This window comes from Carassius auratus, chromosome 9 (assembly GCF_003368295.1).
Source record: "Carassius auratus strain Wakin chromosome 9, ASM336829v1, whole genome shotgun sequence".
Lineage (NCBI taxonomy): Eukaryota > Metazoa > Chordata > Actinopteri > Cypriniformes > Cyprinidae > Carassius > Carassius auratus.
Genome location: NC_039251.1, coordinates 31,266,419 through 31,280,466, shown reverse-complemented (window position 1 = coordinate 31,280,466; position 14,048 = coordinate 31,266,419). Strand labels below are relative to the sequence as shown.

Sequence of the window (14,048 nt, the reverse complement as noted above, 5' to 3'; positions counted from 1 at the left end):
TGTTACCTGTCTTTAATAATGTTTGAACTTATTAGTTTGCTTGTAGTTTTTGCTGTGGCATTTAAACTGCACTCAGGAATTGGGACATTTTTTATAATTTTGTACAATTTTGGTGTCACAATAACCTTATTTGTTAAAATACAATTCAACATGGGTCAAAATAATGAAAAAAAAAAAACTCTTCTGTGGTAAGACCAGTGAAAATATTGGCAGGCCAAAAACTGGCGTTGATCAAAACGACTTGGTTGATTTGTCACTGGTTTGAATCAGTCTAATGACTCACTCTGTGGCTGAACAACACTGACATGACTCACTCAGTGATGTTACGTTTCAAAATGAACAAGTGTTACTGTTGTACTTTAAGGCTTGTGAGACCTACAACACTGCAGTTACTGACTGGTTGTTCATTTGACTGTGTGAAGTTAAGATGAAGACCTACCAAACCCCTCTCTGCACTTCTTGACCTTCACAAGATGGACAGCATGCCCCCCCTTCAGCTAGCTCACATCATATCCCCAGGACACTTTATTTCCCCTTGTTTAATATTTATGTTGATCTTTATTTAACATAAACCACTGTGTCTGTCTCCGCTGACCCCGCCGAGCTGATGGCAGTAAGGTACTCTGATGAGTGATGCTACAGATGACAAAGAGGTTTATTGATATTTTAGAACATCAATGTTACTGCTTTAGATGACTCTTCGGTCAATAATGACATTTAGTTTTATTGCACCAGCTCTCCAGATGATGAAGTACACTTCTCTCTTCTTGAACTTTGACTCAAGTCTTACACTGCCCGCTTTCTAATTATTTCAATAAATCGATTTCGAATCCATGATTCAGCGATTTTCTCATGGACATTCCTGTTGCTGTTTCAGATAGAAAGAACATACAAAGAAGTAAATATCGAGGTTTACTTCTATGTAACATTATATTTGTGAATATGAATTAAAACGATTAAATATTGTTTAAGCTTAAGTCCATTTAGTCGTAAACAAAGTGGAGAACATATCTTCATTATTTAAAATTATATTTTCATTGTATGTTACGTAAATGCATTAAGCATTTGCCAATTTTTTTAACACATTTACACATAAACAATACACTTGAAAAATAAATATATTTCTACCATATATACAATTTATATATAAAATCAAATACATACTGAGAGATATCTATTATTTCATAAAAAGTTGAAAAACATTGTGCAGCTCTGCAAAGCACTTGATCTGGATATACATGTCAACATTTGCCTGTTTTTCAGTTTCATTCTGAACTGCTCCAAGTTGGCCGTGTGCACTGTAAACTGACAGTGAGCGACGGCTCAGATATCACACTTTACACAAGCTATGCAACTTACTCATGCTCCAATTAGGTTGTAGTTACCTTGGTAACAACAAATGAACTCTGTGCTTCTCTGATGTCTAAATCAGTGTGTGATACTGACAGAGAACATTTAAAACATTTAAAGAAGCAAAAATGTGACAGACCTATATCATGCAGATGGTAGAAGACTGAGGAGTAATTGGCTGAGGGACTCTGCGCAGGCAGAGTAATATAATAAAGAAGGGAAATCGGAGGGATTTGACATGTTCAGGCAATTCAATTGTTGACCTCCTCATGCAGTTGCGGCTCTGGCTATCACACGCTGAGAGACGAGCGGTAATGTGCTGTCATCCTGACCTCAGATGAACAGCAGCTTTTTATGCACTCTAAAACCTCAAATTCACTTACCAAGCAAGAAATCCACTATACTGTTAAAAATCTGATTATTGTTAAAAAAAAACTTTTCTTAAGTTTGGATTCTTTAGAAGGAGATGCAGAGCGGTAGGTGCTACACACAGTCAGAAACAGTACAAATTTTACAGACTTTACCACATTTTACTTTTAGTGTTAGATCTTCTAGTGTTTAGGAATAAGAAATATTTACCAACTTCTATTTAGAAACTGTTCAGTGGCATCAGTGGAAGGTGCATCTTCCTCAACACTTAAAGCACGCAGTCTCAAAACACTGACTCACTTGGATGGTCTGGCATGCATGGCTGCCATTGTTGGTGAGGATGGCAGACACAGCCTGGAGGATTTTGCCAGTGTCTCCCCAGGCCACCACCAGGCTGAAGAGGCAGGCGCAGGACAACGCTGTGAGGGTCTGACCGGTGGGGTCGTTCATCCCTGTGCTCCGCACGGTGGTCTCCAGCAGAAGATGAAAGAGAGACTCTGCAGGGCCAACAGTGGTGTCATGATTAAACTATAGAGAGTAAGTCATCACTTTATTTGAACAGGAGAAGGTATCTCACCCAGCACATCTGGAGGTTCAGTCTGAAAGCTCTCCGGCTGTTGTCCCTGGAGCATATCTAAAAGGGCCTGAAGGCTCCGTAAGCACAGTGATGGGTGTGAGAAACGAGTCTCTTTGATGAGCTCAAACACTCCACACAGCCCAATACCAATGATCTGAGGAGCAGAGGAACACAGCTGTGAAGTAACATTAATCCAAAATAAAGATCCACCAAAATAGATTTTAATGGCCAATGTCAATATCTAGACAGTCGGATGACCCAATTTGAGCATTTTCTCAGACATTTTCTGACATTTGAAAACAATGATTCAAAATAGGGCCAAGACCGTCTACTCTGATTGGTGGATATCTCTTTAGTAGGGCTGTGCATAAAATCAAATGCGATTTTCACGCGCATCTTGTCAGTAAAGGCACTCCTGTGATTAGCAGTATATCTCCAGCATGTGCTTTCAGATCAGGATTGCCAGGTTTTCAAAACAAAACCTGCCCAATTACTTCTCAAAACTAGCCCAATTGCCTTTCGTTACGGGTTTCCCTTGGTAAAGTTTGCATTTTAGGGGCTAAACATCACATTATTGGGATTGGGGTCGCTTCGACCAGCGGACATGAAAAACAACTGCAGACTTGGCAACAATGGTTGGCCGTTACTACACAGAGCCGTAGTTCACAGAAAATCTACACAAAATCGATTTCAAATTCGGAGGCGTTTTTTCGTTTGATTTTGAAAGCGAGTTTGTGTAGCTTGTCGTGGACCTGAACCATTGTTGCCAAGTCTGCGGTTGTTTTTCATGTCCATGGGTTGAAGCGACCCCAATACCAATAACGTGATTTTTAGCCCCTAAAATGCAATTTTTTTCCAAGGCTACCTTGCCAAAAAAACTTGTATTTTAACTAGGGCTGCGCCAATCACGATCGGCCGATCACATAGCTGCTCTATGTGAAATCACGCACCTGATGGAATTTACAGCTGATTAGAGAACTGGCTTTATTGACGAGATGTGCATTAATGATCGGCCGATCGTGATCGGAGCACCCCTAATTTTAACCATGGGACGCAATTTTTATCGGAGAACCTGCTGGAAATGCGATTGGGCTAGTTTTGGACTAGTTTTGAGAACCAATTGGACAGGATTTGTTTTGAAAACCTGGCAACCCTAACACACGTGCTAGAGATGTACTTCTAATCACAGGAGCGCCTTTACTGATGAGATGGGCATGAAAATCGCATTAGATTTTTTGCACAGCCCTACTCTTTAGGATTGTGGGTAATGTAGTATTTAAGAGGGAATTCTAAAATGAAACATGGAGTGGCTTTCGAAGAAGCATTTAACATCAATGAACTACTAAGCTCATGGTAGGTCAATCATGAAAGGTTAATATGTAATTGTTCAAGCTTAATTTCTCTACAAGAATTTCTCACTCGTTTTCTCACTCTGCAAGCAACCTAAGTCAAGTAATACTTATTCCAGCACAAACCTAAAATAATCATGTGGCTTATTCAGTATAAAACCATCATCATGCAACAGAAATGCCATATCTGAGATCAATGAGTGTGGAAAAATCTATCACTATAGCAACAGGGTTGTGCCGAGTACAGATGGGCTTGCTTTAACAAAAAAATAATAAAAACTGAGGAGCAACTGTGTTTGTTAATACAAACAGACTTTTAATGCGGTGTTGCCGTTTCACCTAATGGGTTTATGTGAGCACCAGCATGTAGAACATTCAGGTCATATGAGAATGTAAGTTACTTTGACTATGCCTCTTTTCTCTAAATGTTAAGATACAGATCTTGCTGTGTAGCATTCCTCAGTGACCTCATTACAGCCTTGATCATTATCAGAGATATTTTAATGAAGGAAACTTTGGGAGGTTTCTTTGTGGAAACGGTTTATTCCTGAAAGTGCTTCCTTCTGGTTTTAAGACACTGTATTGGGCTGTCATAACAAGAGACCTGGTTCATCTTTCAAGGTCATAATCTAAATCAGGAATTTTGCCTTTGTCCATAGGACGTCCGAGAGAGATAACAAATGCTCCGGAATAAATATAAAAGCATCTTCAATAGTGAATCATAACACCCTTACACAATTTACAAATCTTAAAATAATAGGCATTAGGGGTATAACACGATACCAATCTGCATATTCCTATCTAGATTCTGATCTTAGGTCATTGACTTTTTGCTATCCATTAGAACAAGTCTTTATTTTTCATCAATCCAACTTCAGAGCTTGTGAGGCTTTAATCAGTGTCATTTCTGACTACCATAGATATTAATATAGCCTATAGATAAGATAAACATTCACAGATTTTTGTTGAATAAAAATGGTATGCTGATTTAAAACAATTTGTGCAGTTTAAGAATTTTTGTTTCCTTTATTATTAGAACATGTTTTTAAAAGTTATAAGTGCTACATATTGTCAACTGGATCGCTAGGCAACTAGAAACGTTAAGTGGAATCACAACCAGAAATATTCCTTGCCATTTTAATTTCTAAAATCTAAATAATCTAAAAATCTAAATAATCTCAAATTTAAAAAATCCCCTCTCACAAGAGTGTATTAGGCTGCCTAGCAAGATTAAAGCATCACAAATGAGAATACTCCAAGAAAGCCTACAAACTGATCCTAAAGGTAGGCAGCAAAACTATTTAATCACATGACTGGGCATCATATATGCATTAATGTTGTGAACTGACCTTGGGCAGTTTGATGGCGGGTTCGCGGTACTCCTCCTCCTCCTCACTGTCGGAGTCGCCGCTCTGCACAGAGTTGCGGGAGGCCAGGGCCAACGCGGCCTCCTTCTGCTGCCAGTCCAGCACGCAGTGCCGAACATTACAGTAGACGTTGAATGCAGAGGGGTTGCTGTGGAGTTTGATGTCAGGCACTGGAAAGGCCCCATCCAGAGTCTCTGACTGCCAGACGACAAAAAGATATACAGAATTAGTTGTGATACACAGGGAAGGAGCAAGGAGAAAGACTGTGATAAGAGACAGCAGGCTATGATGCGTGTAGAACTACAGGCTTTGGGGAACACTGTACTTCATACATTTTTCTGAGGCAACTAGAGGCGTTACTGTTTATATTAGTTTGTGCACCGGTTGACCGGTCATAAATCGGAACCGGACGTTTTTGCTTAAAATACGCAATCGGCAATTGGCTGGTTTTGGCGGAAGTGCGACAGCGTGAGCATACTACATAGTAATCATTCGCTATCATGTCATTTGTGTGGAAGTTAGAGCTGCAATTAACGATTATTTTTTCTGTCGACTAATCTAACGATTATTTCTCCAATTATTCGACTACTCTAACGATTATTTTATTACAATAAATTATCCAATGTTATTTTTTGATTAGCTAATGAATCCTTAGGATAACTTAAATAATCCAATGTTATTTTTTTGATTAGCTAATGAATCCTTAGGATAAATTTACAAAAAATATACAAGTACAACTTCTAATATAATATTTCAACCTTTATTCATTTTCAACCAATGTGGTTGAAGTTTTTACAGTATACAAAAATAAAGAGGCAAAGAAAATTATTTTACTATGGTAAATATGAGTTTACGATAGCGCTTATAATTAAACCACAGCAGCCACAAATTTGTCTGTGACTGTTGTCTCGCGGCGCGCTGTCTTTTAAGGGGCCTTTCACATATTCACAAGTTCGTTATTTCCAAGGTAGGCGCGTGGTATGAGCGCTCATAATGTAAGTGACGCGGTCGCGATGCGCATGCTAAACAGGCGCGAGTTAAAAACATGTCAACTTTTCAGAATGCCGCAAGCGCACCGCGGGTCATGTAACAAGAACTAATCAATCAGTTTCATCCTTTCCTGTAACAATGTTGAAAGCTCAGCTAAGATGAAGGAACAGGTGATCACAGCTGTATATGGATTGCAATTTTGAAACAAAATTAGTAGCAGAGCTACTGCAAGCGATTTTTAGTGCTGCAAATCCTTTTTTATCCTTTGCTGAAATTTCCGCGTCTTCATGGAGAGAGCACGTCAAGGTTGTTTAGCAACGGCAGACATCCCAAGGGCACAACTGCCCGATCGCTTTGGAACGGAGACAGTGCCGCGACTAGCGTTTTTAGGCGCAATATGTGAACGGCCCCTAACGTGTGTTCGAAACCCACGCCAACACAGACTTTTTTTTTATTTTATCCTTACTTCAGCCGCTACGGGTGATCATACCAATAACTTGTTATCTTTACAAGAATATCAGAATCATGCAATGATCAAGTCTGCTATTATTAGAAACTTAATAATATCACATCAGTTTGTACTTTTAGAATCGCCAAATCAGCTGCAGTCGTTCCATCACATCTGCAGCAGAGACCTGAACCAGGAAGTTGGTCACCAGATCACACGGTGACCAGTTAAACGGTAACACCGGAGAGTGTCAGGATTTTTTCCTCTGAGGTGCTCATGCGTCGCAGTTGTGCTGCCATGGTACACCATATCGGTTTTTCAAAGGGAAAAAATGGCCATTTTATTTGGCCTCTGTTTGAAGTATTCCCATACTTTTGATAACAGTGGTCTCTGTTTTTGTGATAGAATGCAACTTTCTCCATTCCCAGTATGCCATTACGTGAGATGTAAACGGTGTGACGTGTCGACGCATTTCACGCACGTCGACATATTTTTGTAGTCCCGAAAATGTTGATCGACTTGTTTTCCTGTCCAATAAATTTGTAATGGCCATAGTAAGTGCCGGTTATGTTCAATAAAAAACAAACACATGGCCTGTTCTCAAGTCCATTTAAATTTCATTTTTTGAACAGTTGTTTGAAATTGATTGAATCATTATTTAAAATAATCTTGGAGACTTTTGAATTGCCTAAATCATAAATGCAGCCGGGTTGAAGCCTGCAGTGATGTTTTTCTTTTGTTATGGCAGCCGTCCCCTCTGCATATATTATTTTTCGAGAATGTTGCACTCCTGTTGTTGTTTGTTATTCTGCACGAAACTGCATGCCAATAAATAAGAAATATTGCTGACTTGTGCATTTCCAGCACTCTCTTTAGGTTCGTCTGTTATTTGAGGTTAAAAAAGGAAACATTTTTTTTTTTTTGACATGGAAAATCGATTTTACAATCGATTCAATAAACACTTATGTCTTAAAAATCGAAAATGATTTTTTCACAAAAGTGACAGCCCTAGTTCAGTACGTTGTAAAATAGCTTATATACACACAAGTCTGTAACCACACATCAGTTCAACTTCATTTCAGTGCATCATTTTGTCATGGACAATGTAACTTTGTCTTTACATTCTGAATAACACTCATGTTGATATGTTACTTCATATGCCACCTGTGAGTAGAGCAAAGCAGTCCTGCCCACTGATTACAGCATGGATGCATCCACAATCACATAAACAGTGTCAAAATGTCAACCGTTGCACAGTATATTCCGTCATATCGTCCAGCCCTACAATGTATCTAAAGTTTCATTCATCAATCCTTCCCCTGATAGGCTTGACTAATCAATTTGTCTATCAGCCCATAATAAAGGATGATGTAATGCAGGGAAGGTCATTCATTTTTAGGCAGACACCACAGAGAATTCTACCCCCCTGTTTTTGGCACAGCGATGTCAGATATCTAAAGTCATTAGGAAGCTACACATCTGAGCCAAGCCTAGCAGCTCAGCCCACTTCCTGTAATTTACTATCACTGCTGTAAAGCAAGAACAGCTTGGTTAAGGTGTTACCCAACAAACAGACAGCTTCTGATTTGGGGAGGATGTCTCTTTTGCTTCTGAAATCTTGTCTTCATCAGACAGCGAAGTGGCTGCTGATGGAAGAGACTGCCTCTGACTTTACTCTCCAATCCAATGTCCTGGATTTGCAATGCCCCAGTTTGGCAGTAAAATCAATGTGAAGCTCACTGAAGTAAATAAGGTACAGCTTACTGAGGAAAAAGAAAGTTATGCCTGCTATTTTGTATTGTATTAGTCATTTAGCCTAGAGCTCAAGAAACTATCCCTCTAATATTCAAACTATATAAATGACACCAGTTTCCAATAGAACATTAAATTGCGGAGCAAATCTACTAATGCAAATGAAATTCTACTTGAAAAAAAAAATGTTTTACCCAAATCCTCAATTGAATTCAGTATGAAGTCAAGATAACATGGTCTTTCTATTGAGTTTTCCTTGCGAGCAAAGAGCAAATGAGTTAAAATTGAGAAAGGAAAAAAAAACTGAGTTGGACAAACAACTTTTTAATAAAATTTTACTTATTTTCTTTACTGACTTATTCTGACACACACTAAATAATGAAAACAAAAGATTAGGTAAAATAATGAATATACAGTGAATTTCTAGAGTTGAATTTTCTAGCTAAAAATGAGATAAAATGTAAAATTATGTGACACTATTTACAAGCTGTTTTATTGACGTCTTTACAAACACTGAATGAGTGATTACATGTCACATGATACATTTCAGTCATTTGAAATGTTTTTTCAACATATTCTGAATTTCTTTCATGCTTATTTTGTGCTATTGCTAGTAGTAAAGAGGAAGAGATGATTGTTCATGCGAGCACCAAAACAATATTTTTGACTCGTGCTGGCAAAATGAATGTGAATGCGTGTGGGTTAACGGAGTAATAGGCGAATTTAGTCGAATTTGAGGTTTTCACAAATATGAATTCATTAAACCCACGTCTAGAGATGCCAATGCTCAAAATAGTTATTAAACACCTATAATTATCTTTATTTGTCCATTTTCTGAGGGCATTACCTTTTCTCCATTGTTTAGATGGAAAATGTTATTTATCAATTATTTGTTTATTTATATTTGTACTACAGATTTTTGAATTTATTCTAATTTATAATAACAAAGATCAAATAAAAATAGCTATATTGTCATAATTAATATAGTAATTATTCTTAAGAAAAGAACTGGAAGAAAAGATACAATGTTGCTAGGTGATTTTGCTTTGAAACCTTCATAAAACTTGAGCTCCATCATTTTTCATCAATTTCCAACAAATCACACATCATTTAGAAGGTCTTAAAAAATTAAATAAATATAATTTCATTTTTTTTATTGCTCATTATGACTCATTTGGCCAGCACAGTTCACATTTATTGTTTAATTCCATAACACTGACAGAATTTGAAAGTTGAGACTTTGTTTCTTATAAAAAGTAGCAATGCTCGGCAATGTTTTGTTGAACTAAAAATAGCATAAATCATTTCTTGGGATTGGTTAATCAATTAAGAAGTGGCTAACAAATAAATTTATATTTTCAAGCCAGCTCTAATATATACACTATGATTACATAACTGAAACTTGCTAACAAAAAAAAACAAAAACAAATGCCAGCCTTAAAAAGGAGCCCTGTGAACTATACTACAAAAATACTGTGATCAACAAAGAGGACTTCCGCTGTTTTCTTCCCCAGACTACACTGACATTTGAGTTCATTCGATAACAGCGCATTGAGCCTCATACTGAGAAAGGAACCAACGGACATAACAAGCTCTTGGAAGAACAACCTTTAACAAACCATAATTGCACAAGACAAGGAAAGGAGATCTTCCTTTATACCTGTACAATGGGAGAATACATACATGCCTTATAGATGAGGAACACACAATAAAGTCTAATATATGAGCCTGAAACAGTAAGGGATGTTTCAGATTATCAAATTAGCTCGAAAAATGGAAATGTATGTACTTTGATAAACTGAAACTCCTTAAGCTCTTGGCATTCAAACTATGCCATTTCTTTACATACAATACCAAAATGGGTCAAAATTGATTCAACAAACACTTAATGCACAGAGATGACCATAAGCACAGGATTTATAAATTGCAGCTCTGTGGTGTTTGAAAATTCAATATCTTTAGCGCCTACACCGGTTCCTTATGAGCATATATATTTCAGTGAGCATACATACTTCAGTGCCTGTGTCAGCAAAAGGGGTGACAATAACGCTGTGCTCTGTGGTAATATCAATCATACACATTGCGGACACACAGTGATGTGTAAATTAAACCTGCACTGTATCAGCTATTCTGCTCTGGGGCCAGCAATTGGTGTCTTGCTTTAACAAGTGGCAAACCATGGAGCAAGAACTCAGCTAATAAAACGTTCGGGGCCTGAAGGTTGCATTGAGAATATGAAAGTCAGTTGTCCCTACAAAGGTACATGAGTCATGCTATATACAAAGTCCCATCACTGCCGTCTGAAATGTCAGAGGTAGATGATATCAGCTTACAAGAAATGCTGGTTACAGGTAAAATGAGATTAGCTAGTTTTAAGATCTTTGCTTATGCAAGTATACATTTTACAAACTAAATTTAATTATACATAGAAGTTATAAATACAACAATTGGAGTGTTTTTAAAAAAACTTTCTACTTCAAAATTCTGTTACTTGCAATTTCTTTGTAATCATTTTAAAATGTACAAGTAATTCTACCTGAACATTTATTCTAGGGCTGGGATAAACGATTATTTTTTAAACAATTAATCTAGCGATTATTTTTTCGATGAATCGATTAATCTAACGATAATTTTTTTCAGACCGATTCGATTTCTATTATCTCCCCATTAATTGGCTACTAACAATTTATACATGTTGATTTACATATCTGAATGAAAAAACATGAATTCCTTAACATTGCAATATATGTTTATTGCTCTTAAAATTACAAAATAAAAGACTAAGAATGCATTACTTTGCACTTGTATAGAGATAGCATTCAATAAAACCTTGAAGCCTTGAAAACACATACAGTAGCTTACTGAAACAAGCTTACTGAACACATAGGGCCTAGCTTACTGAAACAAAGTTATTCTTTCAGATGAAAATAACAACTTGATGTCTAGCATTCAATTAAAAAGGTCACCCAAAATACTTGTTTAGAACAATTGAAAGAATAGAGTAACCAATGTAAACTTGAGGGCTTTAAGCTAATACAGAGAGTGCTTTTCCAAAAAAATTAATAAATAAAAATTAACAGTGGGAGCCAGCAGCCTGTCATGGAGAAAAAAAAAAATCTCTGAATACTCCACGTGAAACTTTGGCGTTCCGCCCTTTTTCTATCGTGTCTAATGAATTTGATAAAAGAGCCAGTAAGATGAAAATTCTAAGCATCCTATCACTGTTTATAAGTCCTGTACATTAGGTTTAAATCTATCCAAGGTTAAAAAACATTGCTATTTTGTTAAAATATCATTTTAAAATTACCTCAATTCTCAGAGATCCCCAAACGGTTCGCGCAAAGCTGTTCAAAAGATTCAGTTTCCTTAAACCCCACCTTTCGGTGGCATACTGTGTTCTGATTGGTCAACTAACATAGTCAGTTTTGATTGGTTGTTCCGCACACACCTTCATGGTAAACACTGCGTTAGCATCTTTTTGGGGTGAATTATGTCTTATTCCTCTCATCGCGAAGCAAATACTAAAATATAAAAAATTTAACAGTCTCGCTGCTTTGTCTTCTGTGTCGACGTATTCAAGCCACGCGCTTCAGTTTGAATCTGAATAGCGCGTTCAGCGCGGGGGCGTGGTCACATTAGATATAATGAAGGGAGACGTGAAAAACAGACATTGCGTTGTTTTCATATGGATTACTTTATCACAGAATATCAGTTCGGCAGCACTTGTTTAGTTTTACAGTAGACATGTCAAGCTTTCTATAGCTATCTCTCTCATGTCTCTTCGTTGAGTATTCACGGAGTTACACTTCATTTTAATGACGTGTTTGTAAATGAAGATCAGCGCAGACAGGCTGCAGACAGCACACATACTGATAAGACGCTCGGGAGAAAACAAACACATAACTTCATAATCCTACTTTGCGTTGTGATTCGGAGATGCTCGTTGGTCTAAATAAAGTTGGTAATGAACCCTCTTTTATGGCCAAACGCTTTGAAAATCCCGCTGTACTCACCGAGATTAGAAAAGCAGTCATCAGTGAAATGTTGTGAACACAACAAAAGAGATTTGTTGTACTGCTCTGGTATTGTTGTAAAAATGAATTTTAGCCATTGGTTCTTCTGATCTTCATTCTTTGGTAGTGAAAATAAAACAAACTTGCCTTTACAATTAAAAACACACTGTCTCCTCGACATTAAGCTCTCACACCAACCAGAGCGTCTGTGTGGGGGGGGGGTGGGGCAGGTCAGAGTTCATTTCTCTCAAGACGGTAGGTGGAGATTATTATGCAAAGTGCTCCTAGTGACGTACATAGAGATGGGCAAAAGATTTGAAATCTATAACAACTCGTTTCAGCGATTCAGAGTCGACTCCTTACTTTAGAAGCCAATAACTTTATAAATCGTGTACTTTTTGGTTTAATTACTTTGCACATTGTTTACACTGATGGACAGCTACATCATACACTGTAATACAGGTCATTTTTGATTTCCCATCTGTGTGGCATCTTTAATATGCACAAGGGAGAGAGAGAGCAAGAAGCGCTTGTGTTGTTTGAAGACTGTTGAGTTTGCGCGCGGCCATGCGCAGCCAGGGCTCTCTCTCGCATGCGCCCTGTCAGGTGCATCGATTCTACATCACTCACCGATCAAATAAGGCTTTGACAGCCGCCAAAAAAATATCAATGCAGAAAAACCCCTGGATTATATAACAGAGCCGTAGATTGCTGACAAGCTACGCAATATCGCGTTCATTGTAGAAGGCGATTCATCTGTGATAATGAACGCGATATTGCATAGCTTGTCAGCGATCTACGGCTCTGTCTATTAAATGCCACATCTACAAGTGGTCATTTACCGGTAATAGCTTTTTTTTGCTATTTAAGTGTTTGCTTTCCTTTATTATAAAACGTTCAGTTTTATATATGGGGAAAACCTATTAAGGATGAACTAATATCATCACATTAAAAATAACTTTCAACTTAGCGCGAATTCGTTCTGCTTTCGGTTTGTTTATCCAGTGTAGCTCTTGTAAATCGGTCATGATGAGAACGCAAGGCCTTTCTTTGACTGAATGCACATTGCGAGGACGTCACGGGATGCTTCTTTTGCGAAAATTGGTCTGAAAACTTGCATTTCCCCATGTTTTAATTACTGAATGGAAGCAATCTCGCATACATGTTTGGCAGCTAGCCAGCCGGGCACCCAGTTGAACACCTCACATGATATCGCTCAGGTCCTACTCTCAACATATACATAAATCCACGCATATACATAAATCCAATTTTAGAAGAAAGGCCTGCACTTAACACAAATTGAAACCGTCTCTATAAAAAATTGGGCTCGAAAATGTAATACCTCGCCAGTTGACGTTCATTACTTTTTAATTACCTTAATTTTGGCTAATTTCATTTACTACCTTTCACAACCCCTCGGAGACCCTGCACAACTTTCCAGAGAGTTTATGTTCACATACAGCTACATGGCACACTACAAGAATGGTAATAGTCGAAAAAGCATAATGGGGCACTATAAAGCAAATACACAAACATCAAATATATCCATCAAAGCTAAATAAATGTCATGCTCCATCAATATCGGCCAGTCTTAGTCATCAGAAGCACAAAGCTTCTCTGGGATTGTGTAATCTATCTCAGAGAAGGAAAGAAATCAAACCAGAAGGGCAGCACACATACGAAGGCACCATCAGACAAAGCAATGTGAAGTGCTTGAACCTGACAGACATTTCAGCAGCACGTCTTGGAGATGAGCACCTCCCTGCTGGAGAAACTCCACCCGTCTGTTTATGAGCAAACAAAGCCAAGGAGCTCCTTTAAGGAGGCTGTGGC

General features: G+C 37.8%; 1 protein-coding gene across 17 annotated transcripts in view; it reads right to left on the bottom strand.

Annotated features, from left to right (window-relative positions):
• The window catches only part of LOC113109035 (MYC binding protein 2), a 111,116-nt gene that overhangs the window by 91,499 nt on the left and 5,569 nt on the right, over positions 1–14,048 (bottom strand). For all 17 annotated transcript variants that reach the window (XM_026272530.1, XM_026272529.1, XM_026272534.1 and 14 more), the window contains exons 3-5: positions 4,995–5,210; positions 2,297–2,450; positions 2,020–2,216 (exon numbers count right to left, since the gene is read on the bottom strand). In XM_026272530.1, coding sequence (XP_026128315.1) covers positions 2,020–2,216; positions 2,297–2,450; positions 4,995–5,210 — 567 coding nt within the window. The remainder of the gene's footprint in view (positions 1–2,019; positions 2,217–2,296; positions 2,451–4,994; positions 5,211–14,048) is intronic.